Raw genomic sequence first — 22,389 nt, 5'->3', positions numbered from 1 at the left:
GGTGTTTTATGCTACTTACGGCCTAAACAAAGAATACTAATGACCTAGGACTTCCATATTAACTGTTCATTAATTTTGTATAGTTCAGAAAAATCACTATTCTAGAAGAAAGGCAGGAGGAAAAGATAGGTGTCCAACAGGATACTTTATACCAAAAGCCTTGAGAGTAACAGTGTTTCCAAAGAAAAAAACAGCAAAATCTCCCTTATCTAAAACAGCCAATTATGTTGGGTTTTTTCCTTCATTCTTCCTTTGTCTTTGCTTTCAAAAAACAAGATATAATATGGTCCAACAGATTCTGCTGTACATTTCCCTCACCTGTTGTCAATATTTTGCCAGAATAAATTCCCAATAAATATTTCATGATAGCTACAAAACATGAGAAAATGTGAATAAAGTGTATGATTTTAAAAAAAGGCAAAAAAGTTAAAAATGAAACTTTTATCAAATAGTGATGATGGTCCAGCAGTCAAAAGTCAAATCAAGACCAAATTCACCTAAGCAGACATTTGCAAGTCTACTATAAATTGCCTTTCTATGCCTTCCATTCTCCCATGGGGAGGAAAGGAAAAAAAGAAAGAGAACACAGTCTACAACTCATTGAAACATCACCTGGGTTCTTAGAGAGAAACTCAAACATTAGACACGCTGAAAGCCTATGGCTGAAAGTACATGAGTTACATGACCATAATGCCACTATCCCACTGAACAATTTACAGAGCCCAACAGTATTTTAAATCAGAAATGGACACAAACTGAGTCAAGTGACAGGACTGATAAATGTTTCCTGCCCCATCGCCAAATGTGCACTTTTGATATTATGGGCGCACATCCAGTAGCTGGACCAGAATCTCCTCTCCAGGGAATCAGACTAAGATCTTTAATTACAGACTATCCATATGTTATTTCACAAGGTCCTAATCAGAAGACCCTGTTGCCTCGCTGGAGTGTCATGGTGGGACTCCAAGATAAATAAAAATATATTTTTAATATGTATATAATATGCTTCCTATATATAATATATATATTATATATAACAGCACAAAAAGCTCAAGTTTCATATTTTTTATTTTAAAAATAAGTACTTAACTAAAAAAACCTCAGTAGAATACAGGGAAAACATCAACTACTTCTAAAGCGATTTTTTTGAGAGTTACTTAGTGCTTATGAAGTACTTGGAAGTGACAAGGATAGAAGCATTTTAGGTATCAAAAATGCTAGGAAAGAAAAAATGCTTTCACGTAACATACGTGAATTAGAGAGTTCCTAAACAAATATTTCTGATATTGCATGAAATGACAGCTATTCTTTAGGAGGCACATCGAGTCTACGTGAGTCACAAGGTAACTCTCTGTCTTAAACCAACAGAACCATCTCCTAGACTTTAAACCAACAGGTATTGAAAGATAGTTCAATTTATTATCACATGAAGGAATTTGACAACTTTGCTACAAACAGCGCTAGTCTAGACGAAACCATCATCCACATACTTTCAGAAAATACTTCTAATGCCAATAAAAATAGTATATAGGCAAAAGAGTTTTACCTTGGAATGAATTTATTCATGATAGCGTAAAAGCAGTTGTACAAGTCACTGCGTGGCAAATGAAGATGCAGCAGAGGTTTGAGTAGATGTATCCAGCCAAGGCAAGAACTGTATTTAACATTGCGTGATTTACAATAAAAAGTAATAACAGACTCGATATCCAGAAGTAATACTGACTTCTCCTCTTCTGGCACTGACAACTGGTCTGAAATAGGCACAGCAATATAAATCGTATTAACAGCCTTCCAAAGAAACTGAATGAGATTATTTCACAGCACAATTGCACCAATAGGGACTGCTTGGGGGGGGAAAAAAAAAGGCAACAAGACCAGACAAATAAAAAACTAGCAGCTTGGATTAAATGCTTACAGAAAAGCATCACAATGCAAGTGATTTTATAACCTCAGTAGGATAAGGAATTTAAATATCATTTAAATATCACAACAACAGGACTAAAGTAGTTTGTTGTTTCATATAGATCCTAGAAAACAAGAGGTAGATTCTTTTAATGTACAAAATGCCCCTCTTCTATTTCTAATTGACATGCTCAGCACATAACTTATGCTCAACTCTGTAACAAATGCATTCAAATTTCAACACAGATCAATGCACAATGCATACCTCCAATTCCTCAAAATCCCACTGACATGCAAATTTATGAAAATCAGTAGTCTGAAATCAGCTAGGCTTACAGACTTAAATTTTAGTATTAACGTATAAATCACATTTTTAATCTCTACTTCCAAGAAATTTTCCTAACAATAGTTTAAATTTGGGGGTGTCAGGGTAACTATAAAAAAAGAAATGATACAACTATACCTGGCTTTGAAATTCCATTTGCTACTGTTGCTAATCAGAAGATAAGCTAATCATGAACATATAATCTCCTATATAATGTAGTACATTGTTTCAAATTCCTACAAATGTTGTAGGGTACTGAAAAGTAAAGATGTCCCCTATTTAATAACAGACTAATTCTGAATCTATAATTTATATTGTTACATTTGGATGAAAATTGGGACAAAAATTTGGTACAAAACCAGTTCTGTAATTAAGGTACCAAGCTAAACACTTCTTAAATACTGTCGTTTAGTTTGATACGTACACACAGCTTACATTTTCATTAGTTCCAAAGCATCTTTCTGCATAGACTCTTACTTACAAGGCTGACAACACTTCGGAAAAAGTACTGGCATCCACCTCACTTGAGGCGATGAATCTAAGACATACTGAAATATGTCAACACCATACCCCAAATTATGAATTCCTCCATGTGATGAAATAGCTACTTAGCTTACTGTGCTGGTTTTGGCTGGGATAGAGTTAATTTTCTTTATAGTAGCTAGTACGGGGCTATGGTTTAGATTTGTGCAAAAACAGTGTTGATAATACAGAGATGTTTTCATTATTGTGTAAGTTCATACAATTTTCAGTTTAATATTAAACACCTCTTTAGATTTTTAATAGGTCTAATATTAAATACACTTATGAATTATGTATTTCTGAAATAACATTGTTTTAATCCACTTGGATTATATCAATTTTACTACAGCTAAACTGACTTGCAGTAAAAGAAGGAATAAGCATGTTATGCCCCTGATGGGAGGAAGATATGCCTACACACTACATTAAGCAGTGACGTTAAATTTCTAGCGAACATTTTCCTCCATCATTTACAAGAAGCCCATGAGTGTCATTACTGTTAATGAAAGCTTTTATTACTGAAGTCTTTAATACTTTCCCATCAAAGCCAGTCAATATTTAGCATTTTCTTTCCTCTACCTCTCAGGAAAATAAAATAGTACATACAACTCAAAGGCCATCTGAAGATTTACTTTAAATTTGAAGACTATTTGCTTTGCTAAAACATTGAAACAGAGAGAGATAATCGAATCCAAAATTGAAATCTCTAGATAACCTTCATTCTAAACTAACTTCCAATTTATTACTTTGATCAGTTTAATGTTGTTATGTATTACAAAATTTTTGCAATAAAGACGAAAGGAGAACTAACAGGCATTAAAGTGCTTAATTTTGTATGTTATAAATACTAAGTGGGACATTTTGCCATCTTCCAAAAAAGACATTGTGATTAAATAACACAGTGGTTTCCCCCCCACCCCCTTTCCTTTACAGGATAGGGAGAGAAGGAAAATAAGCCCTACTAGATTCTAGAGTTAGAAAATGTAGAACTGCATTTTAATAGTAGGTATGCGTGTACACATGCATGCATAACTCCATTCTCTGCCTTAACTGTCAATTGTGCAAGAACAAAGATGGCAGGTAATAAAACTGAAGATTCTCTTATTGATGCCATAAGAAGTATCCTAATTTATGAGGCAGCATTGACTCCATCAACTGACCATCGACACTAAAGCTGTTGCATGGTATCAGGGATTTGGCCATTTTTGTAATGAGTTCCAATCGGATCTTGTGGCAGCTCATTACAGACATACTAGAATATTATTTCCAATGTCCTGGCATTACCGTGCTTTCACAAACACAACCTTTTGGTTTTGCTGAAAACACTATTAAAAAAAAAAAACCTTTAAAAAAAAGTCTTTAAAGTCCAAAGTGTTTAATATATGTCTTCCCTTAGAGGTTATATGTATTTTGGTGCTATACTAGCTTTTCAGATTAAGTATCAGACAATCAAAACTTGATGACACTATAGAAAGAACATCTGGTTTAAAACAGAGAGCTTGGAAAAAAAAAATTAAACTTCTTTCAACTCCTGGAGCTTTCTTCCCATTCAACTCTGACCATGCAAACCATCACTTACAAGCTAATACTTTAAACTTCCATGATGTCACCCATCTCAGAGTACAGATAAGACTACTGCTTTCTTACAAGTTCTTTCTGATTTTCTTGCCCTCTCATCTGCCTCCTCAAAACTTCCTCCAAAATGTAAACATCATTCAGGTTATTTAATTCAAATAACAAAGCCCTAAGACAACTGAGAGTACAGAAGTTTTCACATAGGTGATCTAAACGTAATGGAACTTACCAATGAGATCTTGGCAATCCTTATGAATTATACTCTGCTCTGGCAGGTCTAAAGAGCCATCCCAGGATGCTAGGCTGTCTCCCTTTCCTACAATATTAAGTGCAATCTGAAAACAAAAATAGAAAACCCTCTAAACATTTAGTATCTTTCTGTAGTTACCCAATTATTGAACTCGGTGAAGAGGAATATCCAGAACTGAATCAACAGAGATACATATTAAAATTCCAGTACTACATCTCTTCTGTACAGATTTAATTTATTTCAAATCAAACACAACTTCAAGTATTTCCTGCTTCTTGATTTAAGCTCGTATTTACCTTCCAGACTTTGGCCCTCAGATCAGCAGGCAATTGCCTTCCTTGAATGATGTTCCTCACAGTTTCAAGATCACAGCCTCCTTCTTCTAAAGCGTCAGCAAGATCTTTTTCCCTATAAAAATAATATGTAATGTGTTTTTAAAAAAATAATTATACAATATTTCCCAATGTTTATCTATTAAATAGATGTAGACTGAAGGCTACTATCAGGCAAAACCCACATATACATAAAGATATTTTATAAGATAATTTGCCAATTACTGAAAATAAGTATTTGCAAAATGTTATTTATTCCTTTATTTTTAAGGCTGCTTGTTCAACTTCTAATTCCATTCAATTTAAATATGAGAAAAAAAATAAGTTCAGAGCATTTTTTGTTTGCTTTCATGAAGTGGCTTTCATAAACGTGTAATTTTAGTTGTAAACAACTTGAGATACATGAATTTTCACACACACAGACAATGCATTCAAAGCAAACACTACAACTAAATTAGATGGCAGAGTTCTTTTAAATAAAATACTACACGACCTAGAAACAGAAAACTTATTTCAAAGGTTTAGAACAGTCAGCTTTTAACCCCATCTTTCCCTGAAATGGGAAGGGACCTTTTAGTCAAATGCAAGTTTGCTTAAAGTTCTAGTACTGTAAGTGTAGACATGTGGACAAGACTGAATTAAAACATACAAAAATGTTAATAATAGTGTAGAAAGTAGCAAAATACACAAATTCCCAAGACAGTCAAACAGTAACGATATGTTAAGTTGCTGTAGTAAGACAACAAAAGTTCTTAAGTGTTATAGGTAAGAAGGTACGCATTCAGAATGATTACTTTACAATCTCTCTGATAACTTCTGCAGACTGTTTCAACCGTTCCATGCTGCCAACAATGAGAGAATCACATCTGATGATTTCAGGAATTTCAGTATTATGTAGCACAGCAGTGGCAAAACACCAGGTTCACTGGAAAAATAGCAACGGCAGTTGACACATAGGTCCTGTTGGCAAAACTTCTCCCTTACCGTATCCTCTTAACTGTTCTCTACTATCTCTGACGTAGGCCTTAAGGAAGGTTTTGCTTCATATACCTAAGGAGTTAAACACACAGCTGGGAGGTCTATAGCCAGAGCAAACCATAAAATGTGATTGTTTATTCAGGACAGATACTCAAGTATGAAGATGCATTCCTTGAGAACACCACATCTATTTATACATGTGTAATAACAGATGTTAAAGTGTTATCAGTACAATTCTCAATTAATCCACATTACATACTGTGTAAGTCAATTCCAAATACCCATGGAAAAAGAATGTCAGCTGTTGAGCTCTGTCTGCTTCTCTTATTTGCATGTATCCACAACTAACTCCTTGATATAAAGCTTCTCAAGTTTGGTCTTTTGAAAGCTTAATACACCAATTTCTGATTTTCTAAATATCACCCTTTTTGATAAACAGATTAAAATCTCAATCCTGTGAGAATGTATGCATACACTTTACAATAAGCAATGAGCTACCTTTACCTAAGACTTCTCAAAGTATTTACAAGGAAAATGCAGAGTAAGCATTTTCCTTGCATTCCATCAGCCAGCTTCTTTGCCAGTACTTTTGGGTAGCACTTTAAAATCGTATTTCAAACATACACTGGGGCACAACTAATGGTTTGTTTTCAAGTAATTTTGCAAATTTGGATACAAGAAAGTACTGTTACAGAGACATTATCTTGCCTTGCTTTCTTATATTTTTAGTATTAAAAAAATCCCTAAGACCTCTTACTATAGAACTACAGGCTGCATGGGTGAATATCCCTTTCCTGAGACAGAAATGGAGTGGAAAAAATACACATGCACACGTGCACATCTGTCACCTATCCTGTTGTCTGATTGTGTACCTAACAAAGTTGGAAAAATTAAATCACCAAATCAGATCACCATGAATAAAAATCAAGTATTGCCAGGACATTTACACAAAGAGACCTAGCACTCAGCAGAACTGCATGAACTCTGGGATGATCTAATTTCAACAGAAGCCAACACCAAACCTCAGCTGAAGAGAGCTAGATGCTCTTAGACACACTGCGGGTTTCTGTGCATGTATGACCAATAGGCTAGAGAGCAACAGCTAGGCCTTGAATTACAGCACACAAAATACAATCGGTTGCTACAAATATTATCCAAGTATTAAATATGCACATGAAAATGAATGCAACAGCCGCATGCACATTGCATTTCAGATGGAAATGTCTTAAATTGCAATACTTAAATTTGGTTTCTGTGACCTGAAAAGAAAATTATTTTGGAAAAAAAGTAATCTAATATACATGAAACAACACTTAAAACCACATCTACACAAATTGCAAAAACACACCTGGCAAAGAATGCTTCACAGACCCATGAATGCTACTTCTACCAGTTACTTGTACCTAATATTCACGGCTTAAAGAGCTGTGCATGGGTTAACATCAAGATGAGCTTCAACATGTTATCTGCAAATGTGTGCTTCCTCAGTTTGTCTGATAATATATTACTGTTTGAAAAATCTTCTTCATAAGTACGGTCATCCCCACTTCGTACACTGTGATGATGACAGGCAAAAGCTAGCTTTACTTCTTCACTTTATAAAGTAAGAATCTGATATGTCTATCTCCCATGTGAAGAGATGTGATGCATTACCACATTGAGTTATACGAAATAACAGCGGGGGGGCGGGGGGTGCATTATTCTATGATTTAATTAGCTATTCTTTTCCTCCATCAACTCCCAAGACCGTTCACAGGCTAAAAGTGAGGACTTCTCACAGATTAAAAAAAAATTTAATAAATATTCTATTCATGCTAACTTGCAAAGTACCATGAAAGTGATTTTGATACTATAACACATGTCCACCAGCTGTGGTTTACCTTATTTCAGCCTGTGCTATAAATGTTCCACCAAGCTGCTAGCAATCTGGATCCTTGTCTTCGATGAGTGAAGACCAGCTAGGAAGTTTTCTGTTTATATGCACAACTACTATTACACTTAGTTTGGAAAGAATGCAGTACTTCTCTCTCTAGGCAAAGTCCTCCAGACCTGAACATCCTTCTTTCTGGTCTACCATGGCTACACTGCCTAATTCTAGATGCTATTCCATATTTTGGTTAGATATGTCCAAGTCATGGACTGAAAGGTTAATACCTACAAGACATACTCTTCTAAATGTCATAATGCCCAATATTGCTATTAGTGTATCTGGACTAAATTTCCATACTTATAGAAGGATCTCTGAAATTCACGCCAGTCCAGTGACATATTATAATCAACAGGTAACTACCTTTGCAGATATTCAGCATGATTTTTTTTTTAAAGCCAAAACAATTAAGATGTGAGAGCAAGTAGAAGGCATTAAAAAAAATGATCAACTGTTGGGACTTCAGCTTCACCTTTTTTTTTTTTAAAGTACTATTCATTTTATTTATATATAACTGAGGCAGTTGGAAATAATCACTTATAAATACTAATGAAGAGACTAGGAAATTGCGGGGATGTGAACAGCAGGGAAAAGATAGTAGGAAGTGTTTTGATAACTATAAATACATAGGATAAGACGCATAGTATTAAGAAAACAATAATCAATCAGTAGATGACAATGCCCAGAACATATCTGCTAAAGTTATTACATCTGCTCATTTGTTTTTAGGAAAGACCAATCTCTTTGAACTGCTTCTTCCAAGACAAAGTACATTTTTGGAATAAAAATGCTTCAAAAGTTTAAAGCTTTAATTTGGGATGGGCACACTTCTAATACTAATTTGTTTTTTCACAGCCCAACAGGTATCTTCTACATGTACCAAATTCATTATCTAAACCACACTTATCAGTCCAAACACAGATGATCACTCTTTCACCATCTACACTGAATCTACTACTACACACCTGCCTGTTAAAGATATTACTCAGTCGCCTAAAAGAGGGTTAAAACACATACTCCCACTTAGATTATACCGCTTACCAAACTGCTTCCCATATTCTGACCAGTGATCTGATGTTGGTCTGATACTTGAAAAGCTTCTTTAATTATTTTCTCCCACACTCCTCAAGTGACACACTCATCGTAGCTGCTCATGATATGCTCTAGTAGGCCACCACCTCTTTCAGTGTAAGTAGTAGTATTTCTTAAACATCTTCACACATCATTCTTGTTTTTCCTAAATCAGAAGCAAGGCTGCTACCAGCTGAACTCTTGCCAAGAGTATCACCAGTTTTAGTTTCTATGAAGGTCTTGTCTCCTAGGATATCAAACACATCCAGCCCGCAAGTTGTTGATAATTGTAGCATGCAAGCAGAAAGACAGGTGCATATATTGCAATGCTGCCATCACAATTGTAAGACCCATCTGTAAACAAACACATTAGTACCAGATTGGACTAATTTATTCTAATATATTTTTATTATTTTTGTTACTAAGAAGGTAGAACTAAACAGCTTTTTAAGCAAAGTACTTTACTTAGAAAAGCTCGCAATAGCATACAAGTTTATAATAAGCAGTAATTGCAAACAAGCTTTACTTAAAAAGAAACTGGCCAAGTGAATAGTGCCAATGAACATTTCCAAAGTCAATGGCTAATAACAATTTATTTTTATAGTCACCATTCTACCTTTCCACAGCAAAGAACATATCTTCCCACCACAGAAAACTATCTACATAAAAGCTTCTCTCCCCCCCCCCCCCCAAATATGGTTTTATATAATCTAGTTACTCTGGTTCCTACTTTTAATTTGAGATTCTCCTGACTACCGGAAAAAAGCCTCAACAAGAGCTATATTAAATCAAAACTAATGAAGAATGTTTGTTCTCTAGTGAAAACAAACAAACAAAAAATCAATTCCTCACATTTACTTCAAAATATCCATTGTATTCAGAACACCACTGAATATTTTTTTTAAATGGAATTTTTGAGAAAAACAGTAATTCCCTGGCAATCTTAACTATTTTTTCCTCAAGTGTATTAATTTCACATTTAACTGCAAAGCTTTTTTTTTTTGTTCATATGCTTTCAGAAGAAATATCCTGGCTCCAAGCATTAATAAGCCAGATTCTGAGCACGGGGAAAAAAAAAAAAAAATGTATCTACTAGTTTTGTCACCCCGTTGTCTGAAACAGTTGGAGAGTATTCTGGGACCCATAAGATGAATGATTTCAATGCAAAGTTCAATGCATGGGACCAATTCCATCTGTGGTTAGAGTTATATTTAGTCAACTTTCAAAGTATAGCTCTTAAAATAAAAATACTACTTGATCAAGTTCCCTGAAGCTTGAATATTAAACAAACATCTACAAAAAGGTTTTAGAAATTAATTCATAACTGTTTATATCTTTATCTGTTTGAGAACTTGTACAAGAAAAATTAAATCAAAATAACTTATTTCCTTGATAAATGAGGAGAGAAGAAATTATAACTTCCAATTATAAACATTTTAACTAAGAACAGTCCAGCTTGTTTGTGCCTACACATTCTATTGACTAGAAGTATTGTATTGACTAAAATTACAGTTAAAATAATCAAATAAGTAGACAAAAACCAGAAATTAAGATTTTAAAGCACAGCTTGAAAGCAGCCTGCCTCCTTTGTGTTTCACAGTATTCTTCGCTTTGGGCACAGATATGTCTTCCAGCATCAAACATAATACAGCCAGCAATTTCTCAAATTAATTTTTCAGAAAAGGCCAAATAGCTAAAAAGAACTATTTAATAAACAAGGTCTGATGAATTTTTCTGATTTTTAAATAATAACTGTTGATAAACTTCCTGTATTTACTGAATAAAAAGCTGACAATCTCATCTTTCAATAACTCTATATGAGAAGTTTGAGAGATGCGTGTGGGTTTTTTTTAATTATAGCGTACAGCGGCAAATTTCCGCCGTTTTTGTTACACAAACCACCAACCAGTCAGTATGGATGTTGAGGGTTTTAACTCATCATTAGTTTGTGCCCCTCTCAAACCACTTACACCAGCACTACATGTGAAGTTGACACAGGAAAAATAAAAAGGGCATTTTATGTTAATAAGCATATCTAGATTCCACATACTCAAGGTGCTGTCACAATCTCTGAACACAAAATTACATCTGTCTTTGAATCTCCTTAAGGAACTGAATAGACGACAAGGAATCAGCTGCCAGTTTTGTTCCCAACACAGTTCAGGTGTACATACGCATCATTTTATGTTTCAGCAGTGTTTTTTTTAAAACATGATATATTACTGCACAATCATATACACTTCAAAACTACGATAATGTAACAATTTACACCAAAAAGCTCATTCAAAAGCTGCATATTATACATAGAAAAACAACAACAATTCAATAGCAGATACGTGTACAAAACAACAGTTTACATCAAGAAATGAAAGAGAAAATATTTCACTGAAATTTGCTTAAACCCTCCCCCCAAATCAAAAAGACATGTGAAATTTCTAAATAAGGAATACAACTTTATGTTATTCACAGGGTACAGGTCTATGTATTCTGGCATATGAATGTAGCATTTAAGCATAAACCCCTTGAACTGTTCCCATAGAAACTTGCAACGTCTCTTCTAACAATGGCTTTAAAGCTTGCCTTCTCTAGTAGTACCAGCATATCAAATTTACTATAGTTACATTCTGAAGCTGCCAGTGAGAATGGCAACAATGCAGGCTATGCCTTGAAATATGTCTGGAAACCACACTTGTGCCTCGTTCTTAATCACAAATTTCAGCAGTTTGTTGTGGATCTGGGGGATTGTAATAATTCTTTCAAGATTAGTTATGAAAAAGGTTTGAAGTATTTTTTCAGAGATATTTCAACATAGCTCTTATTCAACACGCAGCGTTGTATTTCAAAGTGTCAGGACCTCACCACCAATGCGTCTATCCTTAACTCTGTAAATGTCCAGAGTCAGGTCTGTATTTAGAAATAATGCCTATGCAACACTGCACCTACAGAAAGTGCTTCGTAAATTTTAAAGCTGTAACTAAAAGCAAAAAAGGCTAAAAAACCTACACCAATTCATTTTCATTTGCCTGTAAACTATACTTGGATGTTTTATCCAAGAGCTATATTTGTAGAAACAATCTAGACAAAGAACAGATACCAGCTACACCTGCGTGTGTGTCAATTCTGGCTTCCTTACAGCGTGATAACTAAGCACAAAGAAGGCTGAGCATAGTTAGCAAGAAACTTTGAATTTGCCACATAAAATAAAGCCTAGAAGCAAAAACATCAGATTGGAAATGATCACAAAAAGCAGGTCTGTAAGGTAATCGCTCGAAAAGCGCATACGTGGAAAGGACAAAGAGCAGTGCTGTGGCACAGAACCACAGAAAGAAATCACATGCAACGCAAAAGCACGAAGAGGAAAAACAAAGTGAAGATGCACATGTAAAATCCATTATAAGTAAACAGCTGCACCAGAGGAGGGTGGCAAGCAAAATCATTCCGATAACAAGCCAGGACTTATTGTTGCCACCTGTGCTTGAGCAGGTATGCAGAGAAAGGGGAAGCTAAACTGAACAAAGCAACTCCACTCCAGGCAGACAGGCGCACGCATCAAGCAGCTCCTACCGCATATTAGAGCTGTCATTTTAAACCGGAGCAACCGCCTGGCTCCAGGCTGGGCACGGCCAAAGGACGCTCCGGCTGGCCCTTGTTTTGACGGCGGTGCTTCCTCTTTCGGGATCCGGGAGCTGCCGAGCGCCCGGAGCCGTTTGTCCCGGTGCTCACCAAAGCTCCCACCGCCCTGGGGCCTGCCGGGCCCGGCGGAGGGCCACAAGGGGGGTCGCCCCCCGCCTCGGGGAGCTCCCCCGGCCTCCCCAGCTCCGCCGTGCCGGCCCACGAACGCCTCCGCCCTCCGCCCGACGCGCGAGGGAGCCTCGGCCCCATACCCCAAACGCGGCAGGTCCCGGGGGAGGGAGGCGGCGGCGACGTGCGGAGGGGGGGAAGGTTCAGCCCCTCTCGCCCACCGACCCCTCTCCCCTCGGCCCCACTGCGGAGCGGAGAGAAGGGAGCGGGAGGAAGGGCGCCGACACCCCCGTAACTCACCAGCTGCTCGACGGCGGCGACCCCTCTTCCCCTTCCGCCATAGCTGTTGACGTGCCTCCTCGCTCGGCCGTAAAGCGCGGTCGGGTGGTTTTGTTTTTTTTTTTTTTTTCCCCGACACCCCTCCTCACCACGCACCAGCTCCTGTGCCCGTCTCACCCGTACTGTCGTGAAGTGAGGGCGCCCTCCGCAAAACGCGGAAGCCTGGCAAAAGAGAAGGGCGGTGCCTGCATGAGGAGAAGAGGCGGGAGCCGGGCGGGGTTTGTCGCTGCTGTAACCGCGCCCTTATGGCGTTCACCGGACCCAGCGCCGAGCTTGCTGCGGCGCCTGAGGGGTCCTCAGCAGTGGCTGTGGAGAGGCTGCGGTTATGGGGCTCCCCCTTAGGGAGCAGGAGCTGCCCCACCGCGGACCCGGTTGGGCTGACAGAACCTCCCCTCAAGCAGCTGGCGGCCGGTTTTCCGCGCCCTGAGCGGGAGCCGCCCCTCAGCGCGCCCGGGGAGGCGGTGGCAGGTGCGGGGCAGTCCTGTGAGGCGGGCCGGCTAGGGAAACTCGCCGCTGCTGCGGACTGCCTTCAGCTCCCCGCCTTCTCCCGTGCTGTTTCAGGTTGGGTGGTGGGGGAAGGCCCCATCCCCAGCTCCGATAGATGCCTTCCTCTAGACTTAGGAATCGGCTTCCCCGGCAGGGAAGCGTCTGTGAAAAATTTCAATATTTTCGGTTTTTATAAAGGTGAACTACTTTGCTATGTAGAGGTTTGATTATTAAATGACATCCCCTACAGCCAGTATTTTGGTAGGCTGTACTCCACAAGTTGGAGATAAAATTCACGAGTTTTATACAGAAGCCTGGTTCCAAGGCCTAAAAATCACCTGGTAATGTTCATTAGAACAACACTAAAGCTCTAGATCATGCACGTTCCTTACTCATCTATGCCCTCAAAGGAAACAAAAGCCCAAACTTCCATGAAAGTTAAGAAAAATGATTCAAGTAATTTACACATGGGATAACAGTGCCACCTTCTGATAAATTCATGTCCTGATACTTGTCTGATTTATTTCCACAGCTTGCTTTGGGATGTGCTCCGGGATGTAAACGTTCAGACTTTAAGCGGGACTGCTCCTGTGAAAAGCAGCACATGGTTGCTTAGTTGTGCGCAGAATCTGTTTCCCAAAGAGGCAAGAACATTCAAAGGTAACACACAGTGTTTTCCCGTATATGTTTGTCTCTCAGAGAAAAAAAAAAAAAAAAAGAAAAAAAAGAATAATCTTAATCAAGAAAATATTTTACAGCATCAAATCAGATTCAGGCAATTAAAATAAATTAATATTGTGAAGGAGAGGGTAATATTTTTAATTACTTTCCTCTTTTTCCCACTTGATCTATCTGTTTCACTACAAAAAAAAAGCCAACAAATAACCCCCATGCATTTTAAACACCTACTTTTATTACTTAGGGAAAAAAATTGTAAAATGTTCGTGAGGCATCATTTTGCTTCAGGCCGCCTGCAAGTGCTAAAAGCGGGGGCGGAGGGAGCACCCCTCCGGCACGGCACTCTCAGCGGCCCCGCCTTACCGCCCCGCGGGCGGTGCCAGTGCGCAGGCGCGGTCCCGGGGGGCGGTGCCAGGCACGGGCCGCGCGCGCCCCGCCCTCCCCGCGTGGCGGCAGCGGCGGCAGCAGCAGCAGCAGCAGCAGCAGCAGCAGCAGCCCTGGCGGCATGGGGGACACGCTGGAGGAACCCTGGTGGGAGACTCCGTTCGGAACGGGCGTCAGTCCAGGTACTTATCTCCTGGAGCTCGCTCCTCACGCTGGGCTTGAAACAATTTTCCTGAGGGCCAGCCCACTCCTCCTCGGCCCTCCTTCTTACTTTTCTTTTTTTTTTTTTTTCCCCCCACTTCCCCCCTCCATCTAGCCCCCCGCCTTTCCCTTCTCTGTTTTTAATTTGCTTCTCCTGATTTTCCCTTCTCACTCGTTTTTTCTTTCTGTGTTTACTTTTCTCTGCTTGCTACCGATGGCGATTTTCCTTGTAAACAAAATCTCTGCAGCCAGGTGAGGTCTAATCTTAGACCCTTCAGATGCGGGAGAGTTAGAGGATGAAGCGGGAAACGAAAATACCAGTACTTAACCACAGGAACCCACTGAATAAAAATAAGTTTAAGCGAATTTTAAAAAGCGGGGGTGGTGTGGTGGTGGGGGTGGGGGAGGGGGGAGAAGGGGAAGGAGATGAGGTAAGAAACCCGCATGCTTTGAGTTCAGAGCTCAGTGTTCCCTGCATTCATTTGGTTTCTAAACTGTTTTCCAAACCGAGTTTCTTTGATGAAAAGATGTTGCATAATGTCTGTTGATTGTCATTACCGACGTGAAGTTACTTAAAGTTCTGAAGGGCCTTGGAAACAGTAAATCCCTAGTAGAGCCTTCGCAGGGAAAAATATCTGGTACTTGAAAAGCATCACCAATGTGCTCACTGGGGTGTCTCACATCACCCTTGCCGTGTGTTACTGTAGAAGGGCAGGAGTTAAACAGCTCTTCTCCAGCCATTGCTTTTAGGGGTATGGGACTATGGCTGATTTGTCTCTTTTCCTGATGATTATACTATCTGAGTCCTAGGCCTGGCCTTTTTTCAATGTGTCTTAAAGCACTTTACAGCCTGTGGTTGCACCTGTAATGTTGAGATTTAATGTGGAAATTTAGGTAGATCTAGGCAACTAAAATGACCTTAAGACATCATAGGGCCCTATTGATTTTATTTTTAAATTGATTTTAAAATTGTTTTTTTTTAAATATAGTATTAGTAAGGGATGGCAGTTATTGGGAGTTACCTGCACCTCTGGGAAGACTCCATATCTCCCAGTGTCTTGACAGTGGTTGCTTATTTCCTGTGAAAAGGTACTTGGAAAATAGTTTGAGAGCAGGGAATATAAAAAAAGTATGTATGTAATAAAGAGGGATCACAAGCCCTAATAAGGCTCCTGAGCATTTCATTTTCATTTTTAGTCTTACGTGGGTTCCCTAAGTAGTTCAAGTTCCCATGCTAAATGCTCCTCATTAGGAATTTTTCATTCAGGAGTCCTAAGTATCTTAAGAGCCTACCTGCACACTCTGCCAACCAGAGGTTTCATTTGGGGTGGGTGGTGAGCTGATTTTTATGATGTTGACAGCTTTCATTTAAAAACTTGATACAAAGCAGGAGTTGAATGATAAACTTTTGACATGATGGATAAACCATCTGACTTTGAGATGACACTAAATCACAACTCTTCCAGTTACGTGAAACTCCTTGGGATTTTTACAATTGCATTGTTGTGCTACTAAAATAGTTCAGGTGGGAAAGAACCTCTGGAGGTGTCTAATCCAGCCCTGTGCTAACACCACTATCTGCACTTTACTCCGAGAACATTCTTTGAATGTGTTACGAATAACAATTACAGATGAGTGTTGTGCAAATCATGTACTTTGCTGTCCATATCCCACCTTTGTAAACTTGTTGGCAGGTTCTTTATGTGGAGCCACTTGTATTGAGTTGACACAAGCCATTGGTAAAGTAAGAAGGGATCTGTTACTTTTATTTTGTGTAGCTATTTTTCATTTTTAACAGATGTTAAATTGTACTGCATCTTGTGGATACTGTAAAATGCTTTAAAAAGAGTTGGCATGAAATAGGAAATCCAGGTTTACAATGTACAAGGTAAGCAGCAATACAAGAAAATATTTGCCCATTAGTGAGCACTTTTGACAGACTTGATCAAGGTTATTTCTGTGAAACATCAAGTTTTGTTAAAAAAATGTTTACTCTCCGAGCATCTCTGCCACAACTGTAGGTGCAAAGAAGAATAATTTGAAATGTACTTTTTAAATACTGATCTTGTGCCAAGTCCTTTAAGAATAGCCCTAGAATAAGTCCTGACCAATGGAATATTCTTCCTAATAACTCAGACCTCAAAAGTGTCTTAGATTTTAGCAACTTGTAGTTAGAAGAGGCTACTTTTAACATGAAGTGCATGAAAGGTGTTCAGACTCACTTAAAGGGTCTGAAAACACAAAATATATATCCTAGTATATGGATATATAAGTAATTCTTAATTTGCTTTTGGCCACATGATTGGAAAGAATTTTTTTTTAGAATCCATATTAAAGATTAAAGGTAGTTACTCTTACTTTAAGATGTGAATGTTTACCCTGCTGCAAGTGGTTTATAGATGTAAAAAAAAAACCCCAACAAAACGCAACAAAAAGAACCCTGAAGGGATTAGCCATCTATTTACCTTGTCACGTGATGCAAACTAAAGAATCTTGCCCAATAACTTCTTCAGCAAACCTTTAACTTTGAGAGGAGATTTGTGGAGAGAGTGGTTAGGGATTACTGTCTACTTCTCAGAGTTGTTTTGCATTACATGCGTCCAAGTCATTTAACTGCAGGGCTTCCTTCCCTCCCTTTTTTCATTTCATGTCACAACTGTGTCCAGTCTTGAATATGATTTTTATATTGCATTAAGAACTGTAAGGGAGAGGACAAGGAATACTAAGGAGTTTGTTTAGTACTGGTGAAAGACACCACATTTTTCCTCTTCTCTCCATGAAAGAGCACTTCTCACAGCACTAGAAATGTCTGTATCTTGCCTGTAGCCAGCTTGCCACATCTCCCGAGCAGTTTGAGGGAGAGGGATGGACTTCTTTTTTTCAGAAATTCTTCCAGTTTCCTCCTTTTGTGTTACCACCCCTTGTCTTTCATTCTCCATGCTTTCTTTGCCTCCCTTAATCCCATAAGAGTGTAGTATCCCTGTTTGTCAGTTTGTTTAGATCCTTAGGTAAGAGCCTATGTGGGCTATGTCCCTCATCGGTAGAAATTAATTGTGTCATCCCAAAACAGGAGCAAAAGACAGGGAAGACTCTTCTATGTTAGCAGTACAAATAGGTGAGAAGTATAATGTGGTACCAGGAGGATGATTTGACAGTACTTGTGGGGTTCTTTGTGGGCTCTAACGCAAAGGATGCTATTGCGTGAATTAATTTCTTTTGCTGGAGGTTTTCTTTTCTTTCTGTAGACTGGCAATAAAGGGTGCCAAATAGCATAAATTTGTAATATGTGATTCACAACTACCAAGAAGCGGACTGCTCATTTTAGCACATTCAGTGGGAGTTTTGTTGCTTGATCGGAGCTGAGATCTGTTGGTGGACCTGTGTCTGGAGAGGTTTGTATCTCTCTCTTTTTTTTTTTTTTTTTTTTTTTTGGCTCATCCATGAGTTGCTGTCCCTTCTGATGAAACTTGTTCTTGTACTGAAGATCTCTCTGATAAGCATGCCAAGTTGACAGCTGCTTTTTGAAATTTATGTTTCTTCCCAGTTACATATCTTCATCCTGCAAGTTGCAGAACATACAATGGTGTGCGTCTGTGAACTTTATTTGGATCTGAGCATACATGACATGGAGCCTCAGAACTTTATAGTTACCTGCAGATTTATTGAATAAAATTTGAAACCTTTTATTTTTAATGTGGAAGAGTCATTCTTTAATTTTTGCATTTTGACACCAGTGTGTCTTGTAGGACATAAGCTGAAATAATTTTCAGTAGACTGATCTTTTTAAACTTTTCCTTTTGTTAAGTACTCCTAGAGAATTTCTTGTGGAGCTGTTGAGGGAGGCATAGATTTCTGTTGTGGGTTTGCAAAAATAGTCACGCAGCAGTGCTAATGCGTTGTACTGTCTCAGTGGTTAAGTTAAATTTTTAGCTGTGAAATAAAAGGGAAAAATCGTGTAACTGAATGCATCAAAATATCTCCTTGCTTCAGTAAAAGGATCACGGTTCTGGCTATGGCACTGTGATCACCACCAGCTTTTGCTTTATTTAGGAATTAGGATTTGGCAGTTCTTAAAGAGAGACCTATGTGAAAGGAGTTTTCCCACAAATTATCAGTTGAGCCATTTAGACTGTTGGAATGCACTCTGTTAGGGGAAGAAGAATGAGGGAGACATTAATACCAGGGAAATAAATTAATTTTTATATTCTAAAACAGTAACTCATGTTAGTTGGTGTTACAGGATTCCTGTTGGGGGTTCCTTGCAGTAATAGTATCTTGTTAGTTTTAACTTTCTAAAGTGAACAGTGAGAAATTTTCTTGTCAGAGCAACAATTGCTATTTTTCAGAAAATTGAAAACAACAAACCTGGATTCTCTTCTAATGTTTTGGGATTTTTTTGTGTGTTGGCTGAAAGGAAACTTCGAATTTTAAGCCTTTTAAAGAAGTTATGTTTTAAGAAAAGCAAAAAGGCAAATTCTCTCATGGATGAACTAGAACTAGTGCAAAGAGTTAGTTTGGTTAAAAAAAACCAAAACAAAACTCCACTAAGGGTTATGAATGCAGTTACCTTTTTTACTTGAATGTGAGCAGTTGAAAGAAAGGACAAAATTGTGGAGGAATGCAAGAACAAAATTGTACTTCTGTATAAGTCACAACTTACTGTTAAGCCTGACAAATTTTGATCTGTTCCAAAATACTATTTAAGAGAACTGAAATCTAAATACTGTAGTCTAAATAAAATGGTGAAAGTTTATGCAGCTAATACAAACAATATCCATCTCAATTCTTGCATCTATTTTCCTAAGATAACATCTGCACAAATGCAAGTAGGGGTAATCACATTAGTTAACTCATTGAGGAAAGAATTGTTCATCTTCAAATCATGCTTTTAAAGTGACAAGGAGTTATGCATTTCTTTGTTTGATGCATTATAAGGGAGCAGATTTCTCCATACCTCTCTTCATTCTGTCTTTACTACTGAACATAAGATATCCATACTGAAACACTTCTTGTTTAGACCAGCTTTGAAAACAGAACAGCACCTCCTTCAACCTCTCTTAATTTGCTTGACCATATGTTTTTATAAATCTACTGAGACAACATTAGTATTGTTATTTGTGGAACATGTCAAAACTGAATTTATAGTAGAAACTTATTTGCATCTCATGTGCTTCTCTACTGTGAGGGCCAAATTCTGGGATTGTACCAGGAAAATGGGAGCAGAGCTTGGTTCCTGCAGACCTGCAGTTACCGTTGGCTCCTAAGAATATGGCTGTCTATTGATGTCCTGTGATTGCTGTCCATTGATGTGCTGATCATGTGGATGGTTTCAACTTTCCCCAATGGAAACAACTACTGTTGTGATTCAGATTGCTTAAATTTATTTTAATGTCATAGACCATAGAAAATTATTTACCTTCTCCCTCCGCTTTGAAGGCAGGTTTTAGACACAGTCCTTATAATGCGTAGCTTTCCAGAACTGCTGTCTTGGAGTGGTTTGTTGAGATGTCCGGCAGGAATTTTGACAGGTACTTTGGTTGTGCTCGTAGGCTTTGGTTTAGGGATCCGAGTTGGAATTGAATGACGGAACACATCAGTAATCTTGAAATAAACCGAGAAAATAAGTCATGCATTAGGGAGGAGAGCTGGATTGTATATTTAGCTTGTCAGCGTCTTTTCCACTTTGTAAAACTAAACACATTGCTCTGAAACTGTTTGTCTGAAATTCCTTTCCTTGGTAATGAGAGTGTAGCTTTGTATTTAACTTATCTACTTGATTGGTGAATCTAAAAGAATCTGACTGGATTGAAATCCAGAGTATAAATAAGTAAGAGGGGTTTTCCATCAGCCCTCTGACTAGGGCAGCAGCCCTAGGGGCTGAGTGATGCAGTGCAAAGGCTGTGAGCTGTGTGACTGCTTGGAGAACTTCATATGCAGAAGCAAGTGTTGATTCAGTCCTGAGCAGCAGGCAGTACCTAGCTCATACTTTACTGTGACAAATCATTCTTTGAAAGTGACCACGGTGTACACAAGATGAATGCATTTGTAAGAGAGAACTGTCCCTCCAGAATCCATCATAGTCATATTTAATTGCAAAGAAGTAACTAGACAAAAATAAAAAAGATAAAATAAGCTCTGAAAAGGGGTGCAGACCTGTAAAGACAAGGTTGTTTGAAAGGTACCGAATCTGAAACTAGGGTTAAACATGCACTACCCATCAGAAAGGCTTTTTACATCACAAGCCTTTTAATATACCTTTTATAGTTGAGCATCAGAGTAAAAGTTCACTGATTTTTTTAAAAAAAAAAACATAAAATGGAAATGGTGTTCAAATGAGGACAATAGGAAACTGCATAGAAATTTTGGTGAATTAAGTATGAATAAGAATGAGCTAGACTATCAAAACAAGTTTTGAGAAACAGCTTCCTACTGGTCATAAAAGCCTGCCTGGAATAAGTATTTATTTTTTAAAAAGTATCAGAATTCAAAAGCCTGCCATTTGGCTGTAGATAATTGTAGTTCTCAAAATGATAAAGCTGAGACAACATCAAATCATTGGATGTGCTCAGTATGGGAAAAGTTTGCACATCACAAATGTGCTTAATGCGTCATGAGTAAGGGGAAAAAAAAGAAGCAACATGGGCTAATTGAAGATTGAGATCAGACATAGAAAGAATAGCAACGATCTCCCAGAACAATGTGGTATTTTCCTGAGAGTTCTGAAGGAGATATTTTTAAAATTGCTGAATCCTTATTAATGATGTGCAATCTGCCACTGAAGTTGCTGGTGAGGCTAGAGGGATGTGATGCCACTTTTAGAGTAAAGCTTCACAGAAGATTCGTAAGTATAACTGCTGAACTGATCAAACTGTAGAAATTACAGTAAGAAACAGCATGTTCACCCATGTGGTTACTAATTTTGTGATGGGAAAACATCCACGCTTCTTGTCAAGGATAATATTCAAGTATGTGTTAGGTATTGTTATACAAGTATATGATGCCAGACTGTATAATAATGAACTAGACAGTGTCTGTGAACGTTCCCAGGCACTGGAACTGTTAAATTGGCAATAGCGTTGAATTGTTTAAACGGTCTGCAACCTGGATCTAACTCTGAAACAATTCTGAGGCATAGCTTGGGAGTTAGCCCAGAGGAGGATTCGTTTTGAGTAGTTAGTTTGTATCTGGCTAGGCTGTTTTGAAGGCTCAGGAAGTTTATTGTAATTTGGGTTGACCCATGTCTGAGGGACAGATGTAGATGCCTTTAACTTACTATTATAGATGCGACCGTGTTATATTATGATTTTTCAAAAAAAAAAAGTAAAAAAGTGATAGTGATCTCTAAGAAAAGGATCTTGGGAGAGCTAAGTCTGTGGAAAAAGAAGGAAAATTATCATGGTTAAAAAGTGGCAAGTGGACATAGAGCAGAGCATGTAACCAGTTTTCATAGTATAGTGGAGATACCATCTGAACCTCACTGTGATATTCAGCGTATTCATAAACTGTGTGGGAAGAGAGTTAGTACTGAAATAACGACGTTTGCATATGGTATAAAAGGGAGAGTATTAGAAGCAAGAGCTGACAGTAATTCATGGTATTGAGTAACAAGGTGATAAAAATGTGTGTCAGTTCAGTGTTAACAAATGAGAAATAATATATCTAGGTAAAACTAGTTCAC

The 22,389-nt window shown here is 38.2% G+C and overlaps 3 protein-coding genes across 14 annotated transcripts in view; 1 reads left to right on the top strand and 2 right to left on the bottom strand.

Moving 5' to 3' along the window:
• TBC1D23 (TBC1 domain family member 23) overlaps positions 1-13,085 on the bottom strand; it is a 38,995-nt gene extending 25,910 nt beyond the window's left edge. For 2 of the 4 annotated variants that reach the window (XM_075766732.1, XM_075766748.1), the window contains exons 1-4: positions 12,924-13,085; positions 4,871-4,982; positions 4,554-4,659; positions 1,547-1,751 (exon numbers count right to left, since the gene is read on the bottom strand). In XM_075766732.1, the coding sequence (XP_075622847.1) occupies positions 1,547-1,751; positions 4,554-4,659; positions 4,871-4,982; positions 12,924-12,964 (464 nt within the window). In that variant the 5' untranslated portion in view covers positions 12,965-13,085. Of the gene's footprint in view, positions 1-1,546; positions 1,752-4,553; positions 4,660-4,870; positions 4,983-5,700; positions 5,832-12,923 lie in introns of all 4 variants that reach the window. The other 2 variants (XM_075766739.1, XM_075766724.1) reach the window with 2 other exon arrangements.
• A 1,471-nt stretch (positions 13,086-14,556) lies between these two features.
• The window catches only part of CMSS1 (cms1 ribosomal small subunit homolog), a 243,920-nt gene continuing 236,087 nt past the window's right edge, over positions 14,557-22,389 (top strand). For 2 of the 3 annotated variants that reach the window (XM_075766660.1, XM_075766635.1), the window contains exon 1: positions 14,600-14,692. In XM_075766660.1, coding sequence (XP_075622775.1) covers positions 14,632-14,692 — 61 coding nt within the window. In that variant the 5' untranslated portion in view covers positions 14,600-14,631. Of the gene's footprint in view, positions 14,693-22,389 lie in introns of all 3 variants that reach the window. The other variant, XM_075766668.1, reaches the window with a different exon arrangement.
• The window catches only part of FILIP1L (filamin A interacting protein 1 like), a 208,020-nt gene continuing 203,745 nt past the window's right edge, over positions 18,115-22,389 (bottom strand). For 4 of the 7 annotated variants that reach the window (XM_075766354.1, XM_075766379.1, XM_075766385.1 and 1 more), the window contains 2 exons: positions 20,128-20,312; positions 18,115-18,855 (listed from right to left, as the gene is read on the bottom strand). In XM_075766354.1, coding sequence (XP_075622469.1) covers positions 18,765-18,855; positions 20,128-20,312 — 276 coding nt within the window. In that variant the 3' untranslated portion in view covers positions 18,115-18,764. The remainder of the gene's footprint in view (positions 18,856-20,127; positions 20,313-22,389) is intronic. The other 3 variants (XM_075766369.1, XM_075766396.1, XM_075766360.1) reach the window with 2 other exon arrangements.

Source organism: Balearica regulorum, chromosome 1, assembly GCF_011004875.1.
Source record: "Balearica regulorum gibbericeps isolate bBalReg1 chromosome 1, bBalReg1.pri, whole genome shotgun sequence".
NCBI classification, from domain to species: domain Eukaryota; kingdom Metazoa; phylum Chordata; class Aves; order Gruiformes; family Gruidae; genus Balearica; species Balearica regulorum.
The sequence above is the reverse complement of the archived record's forward strand: the minus strand, read 5'-3'. Positions and strand labels throughout refer to the sequence as shown.